Source organism: Thermobia domestica, chromosome 9, assembly GCF_964235325.1.
Source record: "Thermobia domestica chromosome 9, izTheDome1.hap1.1, whole genome shotgun sequence".
NCBI classification, from domain to species: Eukaryota; Metazoa; Arthropoda; class Insecta; order Zygentoma; family Lepismatidae; genus Thermobia; species Thermobia domestica.
In genome coordinates, this window is record NC_137462.1 from 76,414,139 (window position 1) to 76,442,027 (window position 27,889).

A 27,889-nucleotide genomic window follows, 5' to 3' on the forward strand; every position below is an offset into this window, starting at 1 on the left:
TCTGTTTGATTTTAAATCTTCCGATTGACCACTCACATGTTATAAGCACCATCATAACGTTAACACATGCCATAAAACTTGAGAGCACCACACTTGAATATGTATTGAATACTATGAAGGAAATATAGTCTTGTATCACTTTGATGAACTGGAAAGAGTAGTTATAATAACGCTAAAGCTGTTGTTCAGTGTTATATATAGGGTAACGTTGGTAATAAGCAGGACCGGATAAACCTATCTGGAGGCCCGAGGCTAGAAAAAATATGTGGCCCCTGTTGACTTCGCCTAATAATTTTCTGTAAAAGTACAGTAGGAAAGTTTAGGGAATATGTTTCATATTTTATTTTATGATGATGGTTGTATCTTTATGGTTCTTTTTAGATAGCAAGTTGAAATTTTGATCAGAGTAGAGGCCCCTGTCCACCTGGAGGCCCGGGGCTACAGCCCTCCTAAGCCCCCCTTTAATCCGGCCCTGGTAATAAGATGCTATAAGAAGTAATTTTATATTAGCATCTACCAAGACCAAGGCATCGTTCGTAAGAGCTAGAAGGTTTCATGTTCCCTACTGCCTAGAAGCTATCTGCGTGTGTTGTAGCTCCAGGCCATCGAGATCTCAATGCTCCAGGCACGGTTATGTCGCGGTAGATGCTTACTTCTATCACGATATTAATCTTTGTCTTGTATACTGGTCAAATGTTAATACAGGGTGCGCAAAATCTCGTGCACTAGGTCGCCATAGCAACTGGAAATTTTTGCAACTAGTTAACTTGAGGCCAAAACATATAAGAGGCTTATGTATCAAATTAATTTGAGTGACAAGAAAATTTTTCAGCCATTGTATATGTATATGTAAAAGTTCTACAACCATGTGGTAAACACTTTTGCTATTGACAGCAGAAATAGCTATGCTTCTCGCTATTTATTACCATGTTTGTCATCTGACAATAAACATTGAAACCGGAATTAGCTAATTTTAATCACTCCCTTGTTGAATAGAGTTTCAACGAAGGCAATAAAACCTACTCTTGAAATGCTGAATCGATTTTTAAAAAGCATTTACCATTTTTACTGTAAACGGAAATCAGTTTTGAAACCGGAAGTAATAGGAAATGTTAACCACGTCCAGTTTCCGTAGAGTGTTGTGGATAGTCATGACATGTTGTCTTGAGATGCTGAATCGTTTGTAGAAAAGCACTTCTTCCTATCTATTATCGTTTTCCTTCTGTGGTTATAAACATTAAACCGGAAGTGACTAATTTGAACCACTTCCGGTTTGAATAAAGAGTTAATACAGGAGATGGATTTTCCTTAGGACGCTGAATCGATTGCAAAAAAAAAAAAAAAAAAAAGAACCTCATCTTGATATCTCGTAGCATTTTTGCACTGATACCTATGGATAGATGGACGGACGAACAAAGGCGAATATAAGACTACACAGGCGATGGACGGACGAATATAAGACTACCAAAACTTATGTGTGGGGGGCGTGATGCCTCAGTGGTAGAGCGTTCACCTCCGGTGCTTGGGGTCCCGGGTTCGATCCCAGCTCACTCCGTGTGGACTTTGTGGTGGACAAACACCGTGCTCGTGGGTTTTCTCGGGGTGCTCCCGTTTTCTCCCACTTTCTTCGTTCCACCATTTCATTCATTTCTCATAATCACCGTCTTCTTTAGCCTAACCGGCATAATGGGGGACGTAAAACTAAATATTTCATTTCATTTCATTTTTTCAACGCTTATGCAAAGCACTGTTTGGAAGTCGAATAAAAACTGCAAGTTTTAAACACTGATATAACTTAATGCGTTTTTCTCTCAAAGTTTCAGGAAAAGAAAATACTTTACTGATGTGGGTGTGTTTTTCTCCCGATTATTTTCTCAAAAATTGTTGTAAAGTTCTTCTTAATATATATTTAATTATGGCATAATACATTTCTTTTTTCTTGAGAACCAAATAAGAGTGGTTTACTGATAAGTAAGTCTTTTTTGAATAAATTTTTCCGGATATACAAATATTTCTGAAACATTTTAATAGTACTGCATAATTTATGATCTAATTCAAGAAATTAATTTTATTATGATTAGTTTAATTATGATCTAAATTAAGAAAGTTTAGTGCGGTTGCCAGTACCTTTTTGTTCGGTTTACACTAAATACAAGCTCTTAATTCCGCTTCAAAAGAAGAGAAGTTTCCCTTTAATTGAGAACGCTACCATATGCTGTAACTTAGCGTGCTAGCCGTGCCACGTGCGCTAACGTGCTAATGTTATCACCTATCATAAAGTAGTGTTGCAAATCACGGATATCCGTACCAAAACTTCAAGTTCCAAATAGTATTTCATCTTTCATATTTCAAAAACTATATACCAATTGTCCATCTTAGTTTTCAGTTGAGATACTGAAAGTTGAAATGAGTAACAGCTGGTCTTCTGAAAACCAAAAAGAAAGAAAGAAAAATTCATTTTTTTCAGGGCCAAATCTAATAAATAATAATAATAAAATATTAAATTAAATAGAAACTCATTAGTTCGGAGGTTTGAGGAGCATCGTAATAAAGTTTGAAGCCTTCTTGACCGCTAATTCGCGGATCTTAACATAATTGAATATCTGAGGTTCTTTTTGCAGACAAAAATCTGATGCAGATTTTCACCTCCTTTATCTCCCACGAAACTGACTGATGCACTGAACGTGGAAAGGTGTAATACACTGTATTTTACTTGATACCATTCACGACCTGTATGACTCCATTCTACGCCGCAACAGAACTGTTCTGAAGGTTAAAGTTGGTCCAACGCCACACTAATCTGGTATAAGTTGCACTTTTCGTTAGGTGCTTCCATTATTTTGATGACTATCTGTATATGTGTGCATGTAGTTGAGGGAAAGGTGGACAGTTACTGGTGAATGATAAGCATAAAAACGGTGCGCTACAAGAGTGCTACTTGAGGAGTGGAGAGTTTTAACTAAATGTAATTCTCGTTATATATGTAGGAGGCTACATTTCTCAGCTGCGATAATTCGAATTTGGAACGCAATAATTGGAATTTTGCTATTAAATCATATATTGCACTAAATCGAGAATCGCCATAATCGAGATATTTCTATATATTTCAACGATCCGTGGAATTGTTCATGTTTACTTGCTGCTAGAAAGATAGAATTAATAAATTATCACAATAGGTGATGATTAGTAATAATATGTCTAGTAAAAAAGATAAAATTACAGAAAACATAAGTAATATTACAAAAAAAGAGAGAGAGAGAGAAACAAACTAGAAGAAAATAGAGTTAAAATCGTGTTCAAGATTGATAAATTAAAAATCTTTTTAAAAAGGGAGAATTTGTACATATGTTAATGAAATGTAAATGAAGTTAACTGTGACAATTATCATAATATTCCCAAAAAGCAGAGTCTGTGTGGGTCATTCCATGTGAAATCACCTAATTTTAAAACATGACCGTGCTTCAATGTCTCAGATTTTCTTCATTTCTTTTTCATACATAAATACCAATGAAATTATGCTAAATTAATTCTATCCGATTTTTTGGATGAGAAATGGGCCGGGGAGAAATTTTTAAAAAATGTGAATTTTAGCGCCAATTTCACTTTCCGGCACACAACATCATGGAACTAAAATTACCATAACTTTCTTATTTTTCAAGTTATTGGGCTCATCCAGCTCTCAAATGAAAGTTTAATTTTCGCTCTTTCAGTAGATTCTGAGATACCTTGCAAAAGGTCACACTGTCAAACGTTAATGGGCACACAAAACAAATTTTAGGGTTTTTTACAAATTATGCCATTGCTCAAAAGTTACTAGCTACTATGAAACTTTTGAAACTTTTTTTATACATTCATCTTAACATGTACATGGTATAGTTAAAAAATAAAAAGAGTGTTCTTGTGTATTTTTGTAATTATTATTTTTTTTTGTATTTTACATGTACGGAAATATACAGTTTTACAAATTGTCATTGCTCCTAAGTTACTACTATGAAACTTTTGAAACTTTTTTATAGAATCATTTTAGCACATACATGATATGGTTAAAAAATAAAAAGGGTTTTTTTTGGTACTTTTGTATTTTTTTTATTTTACATGTACGGAAATATACAGTTTTAGGTTTTGTTACAAATTGTGTCATTGCTCATAAGTTACAACTATGAAACTTTTGAAGCTTCTTTTTATAGAATCATTCTAGCACATACATGATATGATTAAAAATAAAAAGGGTTTCTTGGTATTTTTGCTATTATTATTATTATTATCAGTAGTAGTAGTAGTAGTAGTAGTAGTAGTAGTAGTAGTAGTAGTAGTAATAGTAGTAGTAGTAGTAGTAGTAGTAGTAGAAGTAGTAGTAGTAGTAGTAGTATTGTAAATGTACAGAAATATACAGTTTTAGTGTTGTTAACAGATTATGCCTTTCCTCTGAAATAGTGATGGCCAAGTTCCGGAATTTGTTCCGAATTCAGGATTTTTTCTGAATTCAGAAATTTTTCCGAAATCCGGAAAGTAAAATTTTCGATTCCGAAAAGTTTGGGCCATCCCTACTCTGAAGTGACAACTGTCATACTTCAAAACTTTTTACTAAATATACATACCGGTAATACTTCTCAGAATTACATACTTTTACATACGAAATGTTGTGTCCTATAGTTCAAGTCTCAATGTTTTCACTGATGATATGATGTCTATTTTTTTTAACTTTACTTTCAGTTGCGTAAGTCCGGGCTGATTGGCTTGTAAGAGATGGAACAAGAACTTCCGAGATGATATTTTCAAAAGGTACCCAACAAAAGTCTTCATTTTCTGGCCAGTAGAATATAGAAGGCCCAGAGCGATTCATGAATTGCACTCTGACGTACAAAAATAACAAAAACAAAAATACCAAAAGCACCCCTTTTATATTTTAACCATATCATGTATGTGCTAAAATGATTCTATATAAAAAGTTTCAAAGGTTTCATAGTTGTAATTTACGAGCAATGACGCAATTTGTAACAGAACTTAAAACTTTGTAATAATAATAATAATAATAATAATAATAATAATAATAATAATAATAAAACAATACCGAAAGCACCCTTTTTATTTTTTAACCATATTATGTACGTGTTAAGATGATTCTATAAAAAAAAGTTTCAAAACTTTCATAGTTGTAACTTACGAGCAATTACACAATTTGTAAAACTGTATATTTCCGTACATGTAAAATACAAAATAATAATAATAATAATAATAATAATAATAATAATAATAATAATAATAATAAAACAATACCGAAAGCACCCTTTCTATTTTTTACCATATTATGTACGTGTTAAGATGATTCTATAAAAAAAAGTTTCAAAACTTTCATAGTTGTAACTTACGAGCAATTACACAATTTGTAAAACTGTATATTTCCGTACATGTAAAATACAAAATAATAATAATAATAATAATAATAATAATAATAATAATAATAATAATAATAATAATAATAATAATAATAAAACAATACCGAAAGCACCCTTTTTATTTTTTAACCATATTATGTACGTGTTAAGATGATTCTATAAAAAAAAGTTTCAAAACTTTCATAGTTGTAACTTACGAGCAATTACACAATTTGTAAAACTGTATATTTCCGTACATGTAAAATACAAAATAATAATAATAATAATAATAATAATAATAATAATAATAATAATAATAATAATAATAATAAAACAATACCGAAAGCACCCTTTCTATTTTTTACCATATTATGTACGTGTTAAGATGATTCTATAAAAAAAAGTTTCAAAACTTTCATAGTTGTAACTTACGAGCAATTACACAATTTGTAAAACTGTATATTTCCGTACATGTAAAATACAAAATAATAATAATAATAATAATAATAATAATAATAATAATAATAATAATAATAATAATAATAATAAAACAATACCGAAAGCACCCTTTCTATTTTTAACCATATTATGTACGTGTTAAGATGATTCTATAAAAAAAAGTTTCAAAACTTTCATAGTTGTAACTTACGAGCAATGACACAATTTGTAAAACTGTATATTTCCGTACATGTAAAATACAAAATAATAATAATAATAATAATAATAAAACAATACCGAAAGCTCCCTTTTTATTTTTTAACCATATTATGTACGTGTTAAGATGATTCTATAAAAAAAAGTTTCAAAACTTTCATAGTTGTAACTTACGAGCAATTACACAATTTGTAAAACTGTATATTTCCGTACATGTAAAATACAAAATAATAATAATAATAATAATAATAATAATAATAATAATAAAACAATACCGAAAGCACCCTTTTTATTTTTTAACCATATTATGTACGTGTTAAGATGATTCTATAAAAAAAAGTTTCAAAACTTTCATAGTTGTAACTTACGAGCAATTACACAATTTGTAAAACTGTATATTTCCGTACATGTAAAATACAAAATAATAATAATAATAATAATAATAATAATAATAATTACAAAAATACACAAAACACCCTTTTTATTTTTTAACCACACCATGTACATGTTAAAATGAATGTACAGAAAAAGTTTCAAAAGTTTCATAGTAGTAACTTTTGAGCAATGGCATAATTTGTAAAAAACCCTAAAATTTGTTTTGTATGCCCATTAACGTTTGACAGTGTGACCTTTTGCAAGGTTTCTTAGGATCTACTAAAAGAACGTAAATTAAACTTTCATTTGACATCTGGATGAGCCCAGTAACTTTAAAAATAAGGAAGTTATGGTAATTTTAGTTCCATGATGCTGTGTGTCGGAAAGTGAAAAAATGAAATGAAATCTTTAAGTTTAACGTCCCACGGTTATGCCGGTTAGGCTAAAGGAGACGGTGATAATGAGAAATGAGTGAAATGATGGGATGAAAAGTGGGAGGAAACGGGAGAACTCCGAGAAAACCTACGAGCACGGTGTTTGTTCACCACAAAGTCCACACGGCGCGAGCTGGGGTCGAACCAGGGACCCCAAGCACCGGAGGTGAACACTGTACCACTGAGCCACCGCACGCCCCGTGCCGGAAAGTGAAATTGGCGCCAAATTCACATTTCAAAAATATTTCTCCCTGGCCCATTTCTCATCCAAAAAATCAGAAAAAAATTAATTAGCATAATTTCATTGGTGTTTATGTATGTAAAAATTTTGAAATGAATCTGAGACATTGACGCACATTGCTCTAGGTGAGTTGATATGGAATGACCCGTGACGTCTGTGAAGTTGTCCCGCCCACCTAACGAATTTTTCTTTTTCTTATCTACATCGTTAGTTTATTGTTAGTTTACGTTAGTTTTGCTAAAATTATCGTTAGTTTCGAAAAAATAAAATTTTTATTCAACAAATAAATGGGCAGGCCAACTTCACGGTTCTCCACCCACAAACGAATTTCAAAAGTTTTTCATATCACATCGTTAGTTTATCGTTAGTTTACGTTAGTTTTGCTAATACTATCGTTAGTTTCGCAAAAATAACGATTTTATTCTAGAAATAAAGTTTCCCGCCAACTGTGAATTAGCTCGCCCATATTGAATTCTCGTAAAATTCCAACTCATATCGTTAGTTTACGTTTGTTTTGCTAAAACTATCGTTAATTACAAAAAATAACGATTTTATTCTAGAAATAAAGTTTCCCGCCAACTGTGAATTAGCTCGCCCATATTGAATTCTCGTAAAATTCCAACTCATATCGTTAGTTTACGTTTGTTTTGCTAAAACTATCGTTAATTACGAAAAAATAACGATTTTATTCGAGAATTAAATGGGCAGGCCAACTTCACGGTTCCCCGCCCAAAAACGAATTTCAAAAGTTTTTCATATCACATCGTTAGTTTATTGTTAGTTTACATTAGTTTTGCTAAAACTATCTTTAGTTTCGCAGAAATTACGATTTTATTCGAGAAATAAATGGGCAGGCCAACTTCACGGTTACCCGCCCACAAACGAATTTCAAAAGTTTTTTATATCACATCGTTAGTTTATCGTTAGTTTACGTTAGTTTTGCTAAAACTATCGTTAGTTTCGCAAAAATAACGATTTTATACTAGAAATAAAGTTTCCCGCCAACTGTGAATTAGCCCGCCTATATTGAATTATCATAAAATTCCAACTCATGTCGTTAGTTTATCGTTAGTTTACGTTAGTTTTGCTGAAACTACGTTAGTTTCGCAAAAATAATGATTTTATTCTAGAAATAAGGTTTCCCGCCAAATGTAAAGTTAGCCCGCCCATAAAGAATTCTCATAAACTTCCATCTCACATCGTTAGTTTATCGTTAGTTTTGCTAAAACTATCGCTAGTTTCGCACAAATAACGATTTTATTCAAGAAATAAAGTTTCCCGCCAACTGTGTATTAGCCCGCCCATATTGAATTCTCTTAAACTTCCAACTCATATCGTTAGTTTAGGTTAGTTTTGCTAGAATTAAGGTTTGTTTTACAAAAATAACGATTTCATACGTGAAATAAAGATTTCCGCCAAATGTAAACCCTAACAGCACAGTTACGTAGCAGGCATATGCCTATCATGTTCCGTCAGGTACTGGAATGTGTCCAGTATGTCCCTAAGGAAAGCAAAACTAGCGTAAACTAACGATAAACTAAGAATGCGAAATGGAAATTTATGATAATTCTTTATAGGCGGGAAACTTTACATTTGGCAGGAAATCTTATTTCTCGAATAAAATCGTAATTTTTGCAAAACAAACGTTAATTTTAGCGAAACTAACGTAAACTAACGATAAACTAACAATATGAGTTGGAATTTTATGAGAATTCAATATGGGCGGGCTAATTTTCACTTGGCGGGAAACTTTATTTCTAGAATAAAGTCGTTATTTTTGCGAAACTAACGATAGTTTTAGCAAAACTAACGTAAACTAACGATATGAGTTGGAATTTTATGATAATTCAATATGGGCGGGCTAATTCACAGTTGGCGGGAAACTTTATTTCTAGAATAAAATCGTTATTTTTGCGAAACTAACGATAGTTTTAGCAAAACTAACGTAAACTAACGATAAACTAACGATGTGATATGAAAAACTTTTGAAATTCGTTTGTGGGTGGAAACCGTGAAGTTGGCCTGCCCATTTATTTGTTGAATAAAAATTTTATTTTTTCGAAACTAACGATAATTTTAGCAAAACTAACGATAAACTAACGATGTAGATAAGAAAAAGAAAAATTCGTTAGATGGGCAGGACAACTTCACAGAGGTTGACCCGTGTGTGTATCACTCAGAATCAGTGCGTTACACAAGGGAGTATCTGGGTTTCCTTGAGCAAGATAAAGTATTATGAGAAAATAAAAATTTACTATATTGAAATATACTGTAAATACGAAAATCAAGCTTGTCCTGGAACAATATGAAATTAAGTAATTGTATCCCCTGATGAGATTCTATGTACGCCACTGCTCAGAATTAATACGCCTGTAGAAAAGACTGCTCAGCAATGGCTGATTCAATCATGTTTATGAAGTAAGATCATATTTTTCTAAGAAAGAAGAAAAAAGCAAGATCTCCCTATATTGCGCTTTTCTGCTGCAAAATTTCCATCTTGCTGTTTGGGGTATGGTAACACTGCTAGTTGCATGTGCTGCAAGATTCTATTGATTTTTGTGCGAAGTCTTAGAGGCAATTCACATTATATCGAACAGGCAAAACCTACCTATTGCATTAGTAACATGTGTATTTCCTTTTGCCTATGAGACAAACATATTTACAAAGTCGAAAGGTTTTGTGGTAATAATAGAAAAAGATAGAGATGTCAAGAATAATAATTAATGAACAGAAATCGCGGTGACGAATTCTCTTCGTCATTTGATGTTGTCGCATGGCACGGCGGGATGGCCTCGCGTATAGAAAACATTGCCTGGCAGACAGTTCGAAAACTCGACCCAGACACCGGTTTCCTTGCGCTCGAACAACCAACGTCAAAGACAGGAGGAAATTCGAAAAAGGTCACCACAAGCATTCTGCTCTTTGCCGACGTTTGTCTGCACTCGCACAACTAAAGTAAGTGCTCTTTGATATTTTTCTTTAGAATTTGAAGATTTATGTAAACGAAAAGCTACACTATTTATTCTGTGTTTACTTATCTTTAATTAATAGTTTATTTCTTAAGGAAATTTTTAGATATTTTTATAAAACGATATGTGGTAATGCATGGATCTAATGATCTACAAGGAATCGACCCTGAGGACCGCCGTCTCGCAAGCAAGTGTGTCACCACTTTACTGTTCGAGTGTCTATCATTATTTAGTGGCTGTTTGTGTACACTTCTAATCACAAATGCTAGACTGCCTTCCAGAGACTAAGTCCAAAAAAATGACCCTACATCCTTGCGGATTCCGTTTAGGTCTGGATCATTTTCCCCTGCATTTTTGCCAGTCAGGGGTTGAGATTTAAAAAAAAATAAATTAAATAAAATGGAATCTTTCTATTTAACGCACCAAGACTATGCACTTTAGGCTAGAGAGACGATGATTAAACCAAGTGAATGGTGGTGGAAGAATTGGTGAAATGAGGAAGAGGAAGGAAACGGAAATACCCCCCAAAACCCACGGTCACGATGTTGTCCCCCACAATCTTATCTGTTCGGGGATCGAACTGGAACTCCATGCACCAGTGGTAAGCGCTCTATTACTAAGCCATCGTTCCCCCTCCTTCCCCCAACTGGAAATGGAACGATAATAATGCACTATGCATATGGTAATTTCATTTTAGACAAACAAAATAGCTACAATACAAGTAGGGATGCGCACGAGACAAGATTTGTGGCTGTCTCGACTCGAAAATGTGCCGTAAAAGTGATGTCTCGACTTGAAAAATGTATATTTCTCTATTGGAAAAGCCGTGGCTCGACTCGAATTTTGTCAGGAAAATCCTGTCTCGACTCGTCTCGTGCACATCCCTAAATACAAGAAATTGTGGTAATTTTAAGTCGCAAATTTGATACATATTTTTAATATACAACCATTTAAAAGCGATTGGCGTGAAGGAAATATCATAACTACAAATAAACTACAATGATTAAACCATCTGCTCCACGCGATTTGTTAATTGTTTCGCTGCTATTCGAGTATCCCCAAAACAAAACTTTATCGGGTTACCTTCCTTGGCAACAAAAAACTAAAGACTAATTTGTATTAAACCCATCGAAATCAGCAGGAGAAAAGCAAAAATATTTGAAAAGATTCTGCTGTTTCTGGTATAGCATGTGATTCATCCGATCCGTCTTCTGCATTGGAGGTTGAGTGGAAACTACTGTTTTTTTTTTCTTCTTTCTTGAACGGTTGCATATTTCAAGAAAGCAAGTAAAATCATTTTGCTGTAATGTCGGTATTACAAACTAGCATAAAATAAACAAAAACCTGAATAAATTTTGTTGCGCATAAGGGGAGGTACTTTTCTTTTTTTCAAGCTGAGCTCCTCGAACGATATACCTATTTTTCAGGAAAACAGATATATATATATATATATATATATATATATATATATATATATATATATATATATATATATATATATATATATATATATATATCAGTGGCGGCTAATGTTAGTGTTGCAGCGTTGCGCAACGACCAAAGTATTTCAAGAAAAAATATTATTATCAATAGTAGTAAAGAACAGAAAAAAATACTTTTTAATACTCGCATATATACACTTTAAATAACATATTTTTTACTTCTGTAACTGTCTGTTCCGTTAATCCGTTTTAAAAAGCGAAAAATAATCCGTCACAGATCCTCTAATTTACATTGTGTTGCAGAGAGCATGCAACGACCAGATTCCTTCAGCGCGGCAATTGGAGCAAATGTTAAGTCTCCTTTCCCCTATCTCAGAAGTTAAAGGGACTGGTCGTTGCAGTGCTTCTGCAACACAGCACGGTTTTCAGTGAACGAGAAGGTTTTTCACGCTAAATAAGATTTCTGAATTTTCTTTCACTAGCAATTAACAAATGGAATTTGTTTTTATGCATTCATATTTTTAAATTACAGGACCATACTGAAGCAAATCAATATAATGACAATTAAAAAAAAAGTGATTGCAAAATTACAAAATAAGAAAGAAAATATCTAGTAGAGGAGAAAACAAATGAAAGTAGACCCGCATTTACAAGTTAATTCTTAGCTTATATTGATAATGAAGGCTTCTTCTACAGTAATTTGTGAATCAAATATTAATAAGTCTGTATGTAGAATCGCTCCCCTCTCCCCGCTGTGGATAGTATTTTAGTATAAACATATTTCTTTTATAAAAGAAGTATATTTTATACTCTTGATAATTTCCACATAAAACTGTATGATGGGGAACGCCACATTGAATTTGGGACTAGTTAGCAATGCTCAGGGGCGTAGCCACGAGGGGGTCCACCGGGTCCGGATCTCCCAAAAATTTTGAAACTTGACCAACATTTGTAGACTTTCTTAATAAACTATACTTTTTTAACACAGAAACAATTGATGTATGCTAAATATTATATTTTACGCCTCATCATGTAGTCTTCTTTTCTTATAAAAATAATCGTTCTGTCATTTTTTCTAAAAATATAGGTGACAGTAAGTAAGAATTACTTATCGTCTTTTCGGGTGCAGTATAAGACAGGTTACATATTTGGTCTAGGAATTAATTCGTGCGGTTGGTACGCACACATTGAAGCTGTAGTACAAACACAAAATACATAAATACCTTAAGAAAAATATTGTCCATCGCTAGCCACCACTTTCGCCCATCTGTCAGGCAATGTACGGATTCCGTAGTGAAAGAAGTCCTCATCCCTGGAAGCGATCCAGTCAGAGACCCATGTTTCGATATCTTCTGAAGAAGTAAACCGCTGTCCAATCAAATCGTTGTTCATGCAATCGAACAAGTAGTAGTCCGAAGGAGCAACGTCTGGTGAATACGGCGGGTGGGGTAAAACTTCCCATCCGACATTTTCTAAATAGGTTTTGACCGGTTTTGCGACATGTGGGCGAGCGTTATCATGTTGAACAATAAGTTTATCATGTCTGTTCTCCCATTCTGGTCGTGTTCTGGCCAGAGCTTGCTTCAAACGCATTAATTGTCGTCGATAACGTTCTCCATTCATAGTTTCACCCGGTTGCAGCAGCTCATAGTACACCACACCTTTCATATCCCACCATATGCACAGCATAACCTTTGCACAGTGAATATCTCGTTTTGGTTGTGATGGACCTGGTTCACCTGCTTTCACCCAGGCCTTTTTTCGTTTAGGGTTCTCATCACCCGTAATAATTCGATGCAGAAACCCCTTTCTGCTCTGTCGTTGAAGCAGCAATTCGCAAATGGTTTTTCGTCTTTCAACGTCTCTGTCTTTCAATTCATGTGGAACCCAATGTGACATCTTTTGAATCATTCCCATGGCTTTCAAGCGTTTGGAGACTGTTGTTTGATCAACGCCTAATGCTGCTGCAAGTTGTTCCTGCGTTTGACACGAATCCTGCTCGAGCAATGCTGTCAATTCTTCGTCTTGAAATTTTTTTGGCTGTCCAGCTCGCTCTTGGTCTGCCAAGCCGAAATCACCACTTCTAAACCGTGCAAACCACTTCTGACACGTTCGCTCAGCTAGAGCATGGTCACCATACACTTCCACCAAAATACGATGACTTTCAGTCGCACTTTTCTGCATGTTAAAGTAATGCAGCAGGACACCCCGCAAAAACACTTTATCAGGCACAAATTGCGCCATGTTCACTTCACTACAAACTGGTGTTGTTGACGCTTTAATCCACTGCCCTATACTACGAACGATACGCGATGACAGGGGTTTGCAACACATGTGTGGATACACGGAACTGTGGGACGTTCCGTTCGTTGCGCCATCTCTTGTCCACCCGCACGAATTAATTCCTAGACCAAATATTATGTAGACGTATTGGACCTCCCTCAAATACTTTGGACCCCTCCCAGTTAACATTTCTGGGTGTAGAACTGGCAGTGCTGTTTGTTTTGATGTTCTTTGATTTTTTTTTTTTTTTTTTTTTGGCTTCTGTTACATGCTGATCCTTCATCTGGCGTGTTTCGAGGTTTCCTTTTCAGAACATATCACATTTGGTAAGCATTGTTTCGCTTCATGTGGAAGTATATTGTGTTCATCGTGCATTGCGTAACAAGCAAGACGGATGATTTGGAATGTAGTTTTTTCTCTTACGCACATGTGTGTGTGTTGATGTATGAATATGTGACATTCGGAATTCATATACCAGTACCTATTTTGTATCAGCTGGTTTTGTTTTTAATTATTAGGTTTAATTTTATTGTGTGTGCTTTAATTCTGTAAATAACCTACAAATTCTGAATGAATTATATACCATGACTTCTGTAAATAACTTACAGAAAACATTGACCTGCTTTCAACTGAGAAAAAATTTGCTATTAAGGCTTAGACAAAACAAGCAAAGGGCAATTCAGGAGAGTGTTCGAAAATAAAAATTGCAATTTAAATTTACAGGATATCTTATGCAGTAGTGTTGTTTGCACCAGATACATTTCCTAAATTTAGTTTAAATTTTCCTAGATAAACTGTGAATAAAGTGTGTTCAATGTACATTTTTTATAACACTAATCTCTGCTACGAACTCTCTTCAGTCAACGCTGAAGAAGAATTCGGATCACTGTCAAGGACTGAGTTTGCTAGAATGAATCGTTCGCAATAATCTAGAAAAAATATTTAGTAAATCTACAAAGCTTTGAAATTAATATTAACAGTACCTATGGCGTCAGCAAAAGACGAAAAGTTTTTTTTCCACATGAGAAAGAATTGACACTTTCAAGGAATTGAATGTCCCAAGAAAGGTTATCACCATTGGTTATGCTTTCCATCGAAAAAGATCTTACACTAAGAATACCAGAGTTCAACCAGCATGTAAGTTATTAGACAGATTGCTCCAATCAAAGAGAAGATAATGAACTTACTAATTAATTAAGGTGATTAATCGAATAAAATGTTCTGCATTTTTTATTTTTTAAAAACAGAATTTTATTTAATTTAACATGTCACATAGCATTTGCATCTAAAGTTATGCTGATTAGTCATATATTTCAACTTTATATCTTCTGTCTCTTATCGTTCGTACTGCAACACCCGAAACCATAATCCACCGGCCGCCACTGATATATATATATATATATATATATATATATATATATACAGGGGCGGATCCAGGATATGATCAAGGGAGGGGCTAAACCATATTTTGCCGTTTTATCCAGTGTAAAGCAGGATTGAAACCCATTTTATCCAGTGTATACCTCACCGTCAAGGGGGGGGGGGGCTATAGCCCCTATAGCCCCCCTTAGATCCGCCACTATATATATATATATATATATATGTGTGTGTGTGTGTGTGTGCGTGTGTGTTTGTATATACATTTGTAGACTGTTATGATTGTATTCTATATGTCAATTAAATATTTATTTGGCGCCGGTAGCGTGAATATGGTTTATTGCTCTCGTAAGCCTACGCATGTTTGTCAGAATGGAGTTAAATTTTCCTTTAAGTACAGATCGGAAGAACGTAAGGATCTAGGTTCAATTTCTTGGACCTAGTCTCTGAAAGGCAATCTAGATTTTTATGACCAAAAGTGTATAATATGTGATAATGGATAGATCTACTGATCTACAGGAAATTCATCATAGAACCTTCACGCCTAAAGTATAAGCCACATCATTATTATAGAGGCTATCCTTATTCAGAGCTCCATCGTGACAATATGGTTAGCGTATACGTTTCGGCGACGGGATTGAGACCCGGGTTTGATTTCTGGAGAAGGCTCGTGGTTGAGTTAATTTTGAGTTTAACGTCCCGTTCAGCAGCGAGGCTATATGAGACGTGGACCTGTTGATTAACGTTTAATCCGAACCACATGAGCTTCCGCCGGGAATCGAACCCGGGTCTCCCACGCCAAAGGCGCGTACGCTAACCGCTTAGCCATGTGTGGTGTGGTTCTGATTCCCCGTTAAGGTGTAGGTCCACGTGTCGTATGGCCTCGTTGCTGAACTCCAAACCAATCTACCTTATTCAGTTGCATACAATATGTGACAACAAATAGATCCGTATAAGGAATCGTCTCTGAGACTTTACGCATCTGTAGTAAGTGTCAACCATTTCACTGTTAGAGCCTCTATTCTCATTTAGTGTCTCCCCCTTCCTTCGATTTATCTGCATTCGAAAGAAATGCATTCGTTTTTCAGTATTTATACCTTCTCCTGTTTTAGAGTATCTTTGTTTTCTTCTGAATAAGCAAATCCGCCAGCGTAACTGATGATTATCATTACAGTGGAGTCCCGATTATCCGAGTTTCGATTAACCGAGGTTCTGTGTTATCCGAGTTTAATCCAAACAAACAAATATTTGAAAACTAATCCCGTTACAACGATAAGCAGTTTACAGGCTTTTGTTTCAGCAACAAAGCAAACATAAAGCTGGCGTAAAGATGATAACTCCGCCCTACATTGCCATAATTAAGCTAGCGAGCTTTAATTGTTGCGCGTCTTGAGTTTCAGTTTGAGAAGCCACTGTTCGACGTCGAACAGCAAGACGACAAGGCACCAGCTGATATTATGATGTTGCTACGTCTGTACAATATAGTGACCAAAAACGAGACAGTTTAATGAAGCAGAAGACTATGCAGTGGCACCCGGTGGATTGTGGTTTCGGGTGTTGCAGTACGAGCGATAAGAGACAGAAGATATAAAGTTGACTCATTGAGTAATGAGCATAACTTTAGATGCAAATGCTATGTGACATGTTAAGTTAAATAAAATTCTGTTTTTAAAAAGTAAAAAATGCAGAACATTTTATCCGATTAATCACCTTAATTAATTAGTAAGTTCATTCTCCTCTCTTTGATTGGAGCAAATCTATCTAATACATGCTGGGGGGCGCGGTGGCTCAGTGGTAGAGCGTTCACCTCTGGTGCTTGGGGTCCCGGGTTCGGTCCCAGCCCCCGTCAAGTGAACTTTGTGGTGGACAAACACCGTGCTCGTGGGTTTTCTCGGGGTTCTCCCGTTTCCTCCCACTTTCTTCATTCCACCATTTCACTCATCTCTCATCATCACCGTCTCCTTTAGCCTAACCGGCATAACCGTGGGACGTAAAACTCACAGATTTCATTTTCATTTCTAATACATGCTGGTTGAACTCTGGTATTCTTATTGTCAGGTCTTTTTCGATGGAAAGCATAACCAATGGTGATAACCTTTTTTGGGATACTCAATTCCTTGAAAGTATCAATTCTTTCTCATGTGGAAAAAAACTTTTCGTCTTTTGCTGACGCCATAGGTACTGTTAATATTAATTTCAAAGCTTTGTAGATTTACTAAATATATTTTCTAGATTATTGCGAACGGTTCATTATAGCAAACTCAGTTCGTGACAGTGATCCGAATTCCTCTTCAGAGTTGACTGAAGAGAGTTCGTAGCAGAGATTAGTGTTATAAAAAAAAATGTACATTGAACACACTTTATTCACAGTTTATCCAGGAAAATTTAAAATAAATTGAGGAAATGTATCTGGTGCAAACAACACTACTGCATAAGATATCCTGTAAATTTAAACTGGATTTTTTTTTTTCGAACACTCTCCTGAATTGCCTTTTGCTTATTTTGTGTAAGCCTTAATTGCAAATTTTTCCTCAGTTGAAAGCTGGTCAATGTTTTTTGTAAGTTATTTATAGAAGTCATGGTATACAATTCATTCAGAATTTGTAGGTTATTTATAGAATTAAAGCACACACAATAAAATTAAACCTAATAATTAAAAACCAAACCAGTTGATACAAAATAGGTACTGGAATATGAATTCCGATTGTCACATATTCATACATCAACACACACACACATGTGCGGAAAAGAAAAAAACTATATTCCAAATCATCCGTCTTGCTTGTTACGCAATGCACGATGAACACAATATACTTCCACATGAGGCGAAACAATGCTTACCAATGTGATATGTTCTGGAAAGGAAACCTCGAAACTCACCAGATGAAAAATCAGCATGTAACAGAAGCCCAAAAAATCAAAGAACATCAAAACAAACAGCACTGCCAGTTCTACACCCAGAAATGTTAACTGGGAGGGGTCCAAAGTATTTGAGGGAGGTCCAATACGTCTACATAATATGGAACCTGTCTTATACTGCACCCGAAAAGATGATAAGTAATTCTTACTTACTGTCACCTATATTTTTAGAAAAAATGATAGAACGATTATTTTTATAAGAAAAGAAGAGTACATGATGAAGCGTAAAATAAAATATTTAGCATACATCAATCGTTTCTGTGTTAAACAAGTATAGTTTATTAAGAAAGTCTACAAATGTTAGTCAAGTTTCGAAATTTTTGGGAGGTCCGGACCCGGTGGACCCCCCCCCCGTGGCTACGCCCCTGAGCATTGCTAACTAGTCCCAAATTCAATGTGGCGTTCCCCATCATACAGTTTTATGTGGAAATTATCAAGAACACTTATTTTATAAAAGAAATATGTTTATACTAAAATACTATCCACAGAGGGGGGAGGGGAGCGATTCTACATACAGACTTATTAATATTTGATTCACAAATTACTGTAGAAGAAGCCTTCATTATTAATATAAGCTAAGAATTAACTTGTAAATGCGGGTCTACTTTCATTTGTTTTCTCCTCTACTAGATATTTTCTTTCTTATTTTAATTTTGTAATCACTTATTTTAATTGTCATTATATTGATTTGCTTCAGTATGGTCCCGTAATTTAAAAATATGAATGCATAAAAACAAAATTCCATTTGTTAATTGTAAGTGAAAGAAAATTTAGAAATCTTATTTAGCGTGAAAAACCTTCTCGTTCATTGGAAACCGTGCTGTGTTGCAGAAGCACTGCAACGACCAGTCCCTTTAACTTCTGAGATAGGGGAAAGGAGACTTAACATTTATTCCAATTACCACGCTGAAGGAAACTGATTGTTGCATGCTCACTGCAACACAATGTAAATTAGAGACTCTGTGACACATTATTTTTCGCTTTTTAAAACGGATTAACGGAACGGACAGTTACAGAAGTAAAAAATATGTTATTTAAAGTGTATATATGCAAGTATTAAAAAGTACTTTTTCTGTTCTTTACTATTATTGATAATAATATTTGTTTCTTGAAATACTTTGGTCGTTGCGCAACGCTGCAACACTAACATAGCCGCCACTGAGACTATGAAAGACTTTTTTTTTTCTAAAAAAGGGGGGTCTATGTGTATGCTAAACAGTACTTTATTTGTGTTGTGTTATGTGCGTATCAATATCAAACTACGTTTTATTTACTGTATTATGGCTAATTTCTTACGTATATATATATATATATATATATATATATATATATATATATATATATATATATATATATATGCAAGGGCGCCCATCAAGGGGAGCAAGGTGGGGCTCTTGCCCCCCCCCCCCGTAAGAGGAAATCGTACTTGGGAATATCGAAAGCCCAATAGAATTTTTACATCAGTTATAGCAAAATTTGAAATTGTATTTGAAACCACGCTTATATTTGCTCCCCCTTGGAAACCACAACATGGGCGCCCTTGTATATATGTACTGTACTGTATGTGCAATAAAAATAATAAATGTAATAATAATGAATAATCTAATAAAGAGAAATAATCAATATAAACAATAATAAATACTGTACAAAATTTTCAATGTATCCGTCCGCATCAACCTAGTTTTTGCTTAGCAGAGTTAGATCAGTCCATATTAGCTTAGGCCTGTTCCGATAATCGAGTAATCGATAACAATTCGATAACATTTCAAAACCGTTTCATCGATAAAGAATTTTAATTTTATCGAATTATCGAACTTTCGAGACTCCCGAAATGTTTGAGACTCTCGAAATGATCGAGACGCCCAAAATGTTCGAGACTCTCGAAATGATCGAGACTCCCGAAATGTTCGGGACTCTCGAAGTGATCGAGGCACTCGAAATGTAAGAAACATTAGACAACTTCGAGACACTCGAACTGTTCGAGAATCTCGAATTGTTTGAAAGCAGCAAATACAGAAATATATCAATATGATCGCATTTGTCGAGTCGCTTGAATATTTAGAAAAGTTCGGGATTATCGGAGTGTTCGAAAGAAACGATGTATTCGAGGTTATCATAGTTGTATATAATATATATTACATATATGCAGAGTGTTCATTTTATAACTTCTCTCCTTAGCAATGTAGTGAAGGAAAAGCTTTTTCCCCACAAATTTGTACAAGGTTTAAGCAGTCTGTCAGAAGAGAGAAAGAGGAAGAGAAAACTTGCATCACCCGAATGGAATTGGAATCCAAGACAACATTAGTCTACTAATAGTCACTTTGCCGATTGCGCCAACAACGGGGCAGGCAGAAAAATAATTTTACATATGATTTCGACAAATACAACTTTGCAATAACTCATCAGATGAAAAAAGTTGTTTGACTAGTTTGGCTGCAAGAAGAAATCATTGGAGAGGTGAAGGAACCGAACTGTTCATCACTACTTTTGATAATACCCGAAACTTCGATAATACTCGAAATGTCGATAATACCCGAAACTTCGATAATACTTGAAATGTTGATAATACCCGAAACTTCGATAACACTCGTAATTTCGATAATACTCGAAATTTCGATAGGGGCCGCGGTGGCTCAGTGGTAGATCGTTCACCTCTGATGCTTGGGGTCCCGGGTTCGATCCCAGCCCTCGCCAAGTGAACTTTGTGGTGGACAAACACCGTGCTCGTGGGTTTTCTTGGGGTTCTCCCGTTTCCTCCCACTTTCTTCATTCCACCATTTCATTCATCACTCATCATCACCGTCTCCTTTAGCCTAACCGGCATAACCGTGGGACGTAAAACTCAAAGATTTCATTTCATTTTTTTTCGAAATTTCGATAATACCCGAAACTTCGATAATACTCGAAATTTCAATAATACCCGAAACTTCGATAATTTCAAATACTCGCACGGTTTCGAGTAACCGATGACAACTCGATAAATTTTCACTCCCGAAGTTCGATAGGTCTTCAGCCTTATCGAACACCCCTACATTAGCTCAGATAATCGAGATTCTACTGTATATAGAAACTAGTACCGTATAAATGAAAGAATTCTTATATCTATTTAGATGCAATTGGATATGAAATCCTTGAGTTTTACGTCCCGCGGTTATGCCGGTTAGGCTAAAGGAGACGGTGATGATGAGTAATGAATGAAATGGTGGAATGAAGAAAGTGGGAGGAAACGGGAGAACCCCGAGAAAACCCACGCACACGGTGTTTGTCCACCACAAAGTTCACTTGGCGGAGGCTGGGATCGAACCCGGAACCCCAAGCACCAGAGGTGAACGCTCTACCACTGAGCCACCGCGGCCCCTTAGATGCAATTGGATATGAATCGCAAACTAAGGTATGTATATTATCAGACTTATATTTTTTATTGGAATACGACAACACATATTCTCACTGATTGCATCTTACCATTGACAATTTAGCTACCTATATAGCTGTAAAAATAAACATATTGTATAAATGAGCCTATTGCTTGGGTGTAATATTGTTAATGTCACATTAGCGGTACATTGTTCATTTGTTAAACTTGTGATAACTGTGTCAATAAGTATGGATTACATTTCCAAGGAAACTGTTGTTAAATCCTCAAACACGACGATAGCAATGAATGCTTTCGATTTCTTCTTTAAATTCAGGAATTTTTTTTCAGCTGTTGTTTGGGTGGTAGATGTCTGCACGGGCCGGAATTTTCAGCCCGTGCCCCGCCCGGTCCGGCCCGGCTCAGTCTATGAATTTATAATGTGAGGCCCGACCCGAGTCCGAAGTATATTTTAGTATTTATGCCCGAGTCCGGCCCGAAGTCGCGTGATAACCAAGTGAACCCGAAATAAGCCCGAATTACAGAAATTTAAAAATTAACGCAAAATTGTATTTTTATTTACAGCAATTAGAGGTTTAATTTTGCCGTTGTGCTTTTAAAAGTTTTGCAGAAAGAACGGTCAAATAAATATCTTTGTGCAGTATATTTACAAAGTTAGGCCCGAAAAGGCCCGACAAATATGGTTGTATATTTAAAAATGTACGGCCCGAGCCCGGCCCGGACCCGAAGTGGTATATGATTTGTAGGCTCGAGTCTGGCCCGTGCAGACCTCTATTGGTTGGAGTCAAGATAACTGAAACTCTATACTCATACAGGAAGTGTCTCCCAACTGTAGGTTGACTCATTCTGGAACAAATATTTGACGATATATCTGTGCAATCCCATTTGTCTAAGGGTAACTTAAGAATCGAGGACATGCTTGTTACCTAACATATTTGTAAAAATAAAGAAAGAAAGAAAAAAAATACTTTTAATTACGGTATATTCTACTCCAAAAAGAATTCAGGATCGCACTTACTGTGATGAAAAAAATGATCCTTCTAGAAACATCAAACAGAATAATTTTTTAAAACAATGTTTGGTTTTTAAAGGATTTTCAGTACAAAGAAGAAAACAAACATAGATAGAAAAGACAGGAAGACTAATTGTTTTCCTTACAATCACTGTTGTGAAGATCAGCCGCCACCTCAGCTGAATATTTAAATCTGTATTTCTTTCTGCGATTGTAATTTGTCACATTTGTCCACTTTTCCTAGTTAGTTATTACAGAGGACGACAATCTATAATAATAATAATAATAATAATAATAATAATAATAATAATAATAATAATTATTATTATTATTATTATTATTATTATTATTATTATTATTATTATTATTATTATTATTATTATTATTATTATGCCCTTCTGTCACCAAGTATCTACCAGAATGCTTGTTGCATGCGTGGGTGCCGGAATGAATTCTTCCTCCTTACATACAAATCCTAGTAGCAGTGGTAACGATTCATGTTAATTTTTGACGGAACGAGGCGTTCAAGTATATTTCGCTGCTAGGCGTGTATTGTTTTTAGATATCAAAGCAAAGTTATTCAGATTCTGAAGGACTCAAGCAAACTTTGGGGAGCGGGATCTCTTCAACCCTTAGGATCGATGCCAGTGTCCAATAGTAATTCGTATTCTACTTGAAGAAGTAGAAGTCTTTGGTGCTCAAACAAAAATTAAAATCCAATCGGTAAATCAAACTAATGATAATAGAGCCACAGTAGTGTAGTCGTTAAGGCGTCCTGTCTCTCAAACAGATGGACCAGGTTCGATCTTGTCGATCTCGTTGGGAGCGGGATTACTTCTCTAGTCCCATCCTTGTCCAAATCTGACTCTCGTATGCCAAACATGTATGTTTCGAAATTTCAAGGGAAAGGGGTAAAGGCGGGTAGTGCATGGTACAGGCCAAATCATTTCCTCTGCTGGGAGACCTGGATTCGATTCCTGGTGGGAGCTCTTGTGGTTCCGATCTTAGGTTCAACTGTAGATCCACTCGTTGTGAAAAGGAACGTTAAACTCTAAATCAGCGAACTAGTCAGGTATTGAAATATGGATTGCCTTTACGGGAATAACAGAATTGGATGCCGTTTATGGAATAATATAGATATATCTAAATATTCAATTGAGAATTCTACCGTCAGTGTTTTCAATTGTAAAGACTGGTTTCCGATAACATGTTAATGGAAGTTACGTAGGCTATGCGTATTACCACCTTTTGTTTCTGTACACGTTGTGCCTAATCTTAAATTAACAAGCTGCACGTGCTGTTAAGCTATATTTAGATGTAAAAGAATGAAAAAAGAAGTGTTACTCAGGGTCACAAACAGGCGTAGAAAATGTCAAGGACCTAAACACAACTCATAAAAAGTTGGTCAATTCCAGGTAATACCGGATAGCGCCACTCTAACCTCGCATAAGCAACTGGATTTTCTTTGGAAATTACTCTACAAGATGTTGGAAGACCAAAGTAAACCCGTATATTCCGTAGTTCTAGCAAAGTACGGGATGTCTATTTCTGTGTTTCATCTGCTGCTCTTCAGATAGTCTCACGAGCTCCCTCGTAGCTATGTGGTTAGCGTATACGTCTTCGGCACGGGAGACCCGGGTTCCATTCCCGCCTGGAGTTCATGTGGTTGGAATCTCAAGTTAAGCTGTATGTCCATATCTCATACGGCCTCGCTGATGAAAGAGACCCTAAACTCCAACTCAACCAATCTTCCCGAATAGTCTCATAGGTTTCCAATTCAATTTAAATCTGGGGAACTTTGCAGTTCGAACCAGGTGCGACAACGTGAATGAATGTTCCTTAAATCAAGTACAAACGCTTTATTTGCTATATATGAACATTGCAGACGTCATATTCGAAGATGGAGATGAATTTAATGGAATCACATCATTATGTTCTTTAGGCTAAATGTGGAATAAAAACGTGGTAGAAAACGGGATAACTCCGAGAAAACTCACGTACATGATATTGTCTACCATAAGTTTACATGGCGTGAAATCGAATCAGGGACCCTTCGCAGGAAGATAAACGTCCTACTATTGAGCCAGCGTGGCCTATTTGGAAGATAAGTGTCCACAGCTTGTTCATCGTGAAGATATAGGAGAAATGGCAACACCTGATGAAATAAGCATACTTGTTCATGTTTACTTTACACTTGTATGACTGGGTCCAAGTTGTACGAAAAACTTTCCTAAATTACCACAGAATCTCTTGCAACTTCAATCACATCCTTTGTACGCTGCGGGTGAAATGCTTTGTTGGGTTTCCAGTGGACTCGACATTTTGCGTCATAGGAATATAAACAAAGCCGCAATTAGTCGGATCACACGTTTCAATCCACTTCAGACCAATGTCTGAAGCGGATTCAAGATGTGCAGCTACATGCGTCACTGTGAAGAAAGATCTCTTTCGTATTACTCGACTCCGTTGCATAAAGTTATCTTTGCAATGTTGTTTCGGAAATTGGTGAGGATGAACCTGCATTCATTTTCTGTAGCAATTCCTGTCGAGCCTGAAAACAGTTTTGTTTGATTGACCGTGAAACTCGTGAGCGGTTCCTTTTCTTTTTGCTACCCCAGTTCAGACACGATTTTGTGCGCAACATAGATGGCCAGTTTGCATTGGGCTTGCGCTCAAGCTCACTTCTCTTAATTGGGCTCGCGTTCGGCTCACTTGCTTCAGTTGCGCTCGCGCTCATCACACTCATTTTTCTCGCACTCACTCTTGCTTGGGCTCGCTTGTTTAAATTGTGCTCGCGCTCACTTGTATTCAGGGTTATTTCCTTCAATTAACTCCGCATTTACAAGGGCTCACTCACCTCAATTGAGCTTGCGCTCACTTATTTCATTCTGACTCGGGCTCATACGCACAACAGCAGCATACAGCAAGTCCCATACCTACGGTGAACTGTGTGCTCATACACACTTGTGCTTTGTTCACTGTTAAAGTCTGCTATTGTTTGTGTCGCCATTCGTTGTCGCTAGTTGCGCTGTTCGAGTGAGATCCTTGTCACTATTTAGCGAGGGGTTCCGTTGTGCTCTGTAATCCTTATGTCAGCCGAACGACTTCGTTCAAAAAGTAGCGACTGGTCATAATGTTTTGGCTGGTCAGTGTATGTAATCGAGACATTTAAGAGTCCGACAATTATTACATCATAAACTGCGCTCCCCATATTTGTGCTCTGTCAGAAAAAACATCGAAAATTTATTAATTTATTTAGTAGCGACTATATGATTTACTTTGTAAATGTTTATTCTTATTGTCTTATTCCTCTTTTTTTTTTTTTTTTTTAAGTGCTGGGAATACTTTGATGAAGTCTGTTTTTTCATATACCCTTTTGAACCAGAAGGGAGAGTATTTGACCTCTCTATCCATAACCATACTCTGCTCTTTAAAAGGAATGTCTAGTTACTTTTCTTATGCAAGTAAGCGAACTACGTACAACTTACCATTGATCACAACAAGAATACAATTCGAATGTTGGTGTCCGAGTCCAGCACGATTGTAATTGTATCCACACTCGCTAGATGGCAGGAGCAGGCTCTATCAATCACACTCAAGCGTGACAAAGCTCTTTATTATTTAACGGCAGGATATAACAACCAACCATTATAAGGTTATTATATATTAACAAGTAAATCGATATTATGTTACTACATGAAACAGTATTCCTATTAAGCTCCGATATTCTAATAGGCTGTACAAGATTAAATTGAATTTAAGAGGCGCTGTCGTATTTTCTAAGTGTGAAACCAGTGCTTCATTTCTAACCTTCACTAACCAACAATGTTGCCACGTTTGTTTTTACTTACAGTTGTAGAAATTTGTTTTAACTTTTTAAAAGAAATCTCTGAAAATGCAATGGTATGTACTTACTACAAGTACTGAAAAGTATTATTGTTATGTATGGAAAGCTTTAACAGATGAACTTAATAGTACTTTTGACCAGTGTTTCTTCCAGACATGTTTTTTTTTTGGGGGGGGGGCACTGCCTCCCCGGAGCTCTGAGAGTGGTCACCCGGAGGACACCAGAATGATACATCTATAATATAATAATAAATAGAATAGTACCAGCAGGAAGAGTGCTCTCCCGACACATTTTTTTTTTCTGAAAGAACGACTGCTTTTCACGTAAAATGTATTTCCTTTCTATTAAATCAACACAATATAGACGAGACACAACAATGTCCTAGTGGTGGCTTTTGAGGGAAGTCACATCCAAGGGCGCCCATCAAGGGGGCAAGGTGAGGCGCTCTCCCCCCTTTAGAGGCAATTGTGCTTTGGAAGATCGAAAAACCAATAGATATTTTAGAATAGTTACCGCAAAATTTGAGGCTAGATTTGAAATGTCGCTTATACTTGCTCCCCCTTAGAAACCACAACATGGGCGCCCTTGGTCACATCTGTAAAAATGAAAATGTTATCACTACTAAGTACCGGGAGAAAGCTTCATACAGCTTCAGACAGCTATATACAAGAATTCATATAGGCCTAGTAGGTAATGTTTTTTCCCCCATAACTTGTATAGCCAGAAACGCTCGCAGAATTTTTTTTAAGGTTAGAGGGGCAAAAGTCCGACACACAAGCGAAGTCGCTAATATACACACCTTGTTGCACATAATTCTTCATGTAAAACAATTATACTGACATATATTGCATAGCTATATTAACTATAGTAAATATAACACTAATGACTAAGTAAGCAAATCTAATATGTTTTGACACGAATTTCGAAGAACCGAACTATTTTCGAAAATCCAGGGAGTGAGCAATTGCTCCCTCTTGCCCCCACTGCATTGGCCATGCTTGTAGCAATACCGATATGACTTACCTTAAGAACCGTCACTGCAATGAGCCAAGTTTTTTACTTGATAAAATTACACAACATATCACACTTTACAAAGGACATAATGACGTTTATAGCACCAGGGGTAAAAGTGAATTTGAATAGGTAGGGGCTAGGGAGACGCATGACGTCATGTCGTTCCCTGTGCCTATCTTTGCCCATTGTAATTTTTTAGTAAGTGGAGGGACGCCATAGATATTTTCTGGAAGTGGAAGGACGGTATCCCCCTACGTTCCCCTCACTCTTTAACCAAATACTGGGTCCTGGCACATGTTATATCTTTGTTGACTGTTGTTTTTGACTAAATATTTATAATCGGATATGTAAATTGAATCTGCATTTGGTGCTGGGCAGATCAAGACGAGTTTGTTAGTATACATATATATTTTGATTTGTATTATTTTAAATCAAAGGCGTTACCATGAAACGAACATTTGAATCGTCGGTATGATTCATGTGAAATACCTTACTGTATAAAATGGACTTCCGCAGTTTAGAATCCAACGACACAATGGTTAGCATCTTTTTTTTCGTAGCAAGAACATAGTCC

At 35.9% G+C, this 27,889-nt stretch overlaps 1 protein-coding gene across 5 annotated transcripts in view; it reads left to right on the top strand.

The window, feature by feature from the left end:
* LOC145694761 (scoloptoxin SSD14-like) overlaps nt 1–27,889 on the top strand; it is a 287,880-nt gene that overhangs the window by 69,485 nt on the left and 190,506 nt on the right. Inside the window, exon 1 of one of the 5 annotated variants that reach the window (XM_081771375.1) lies at nt 9,642–10,034. The exons of the other annotated variants lie outside the window; for them this stretch is intronic. Coding sequence (XP_081627501.1) covers nt 9,853–10,034 — 182 coding nt within the window. The 5' untranslated portion in view covers nt 9,642–9,852. Of the gene's footprint in view, nt 1–9,641; nt 10,035–27,889 lie in introns of those variants that run through there. 5 annotated transcript variants of the gene reach the window in all.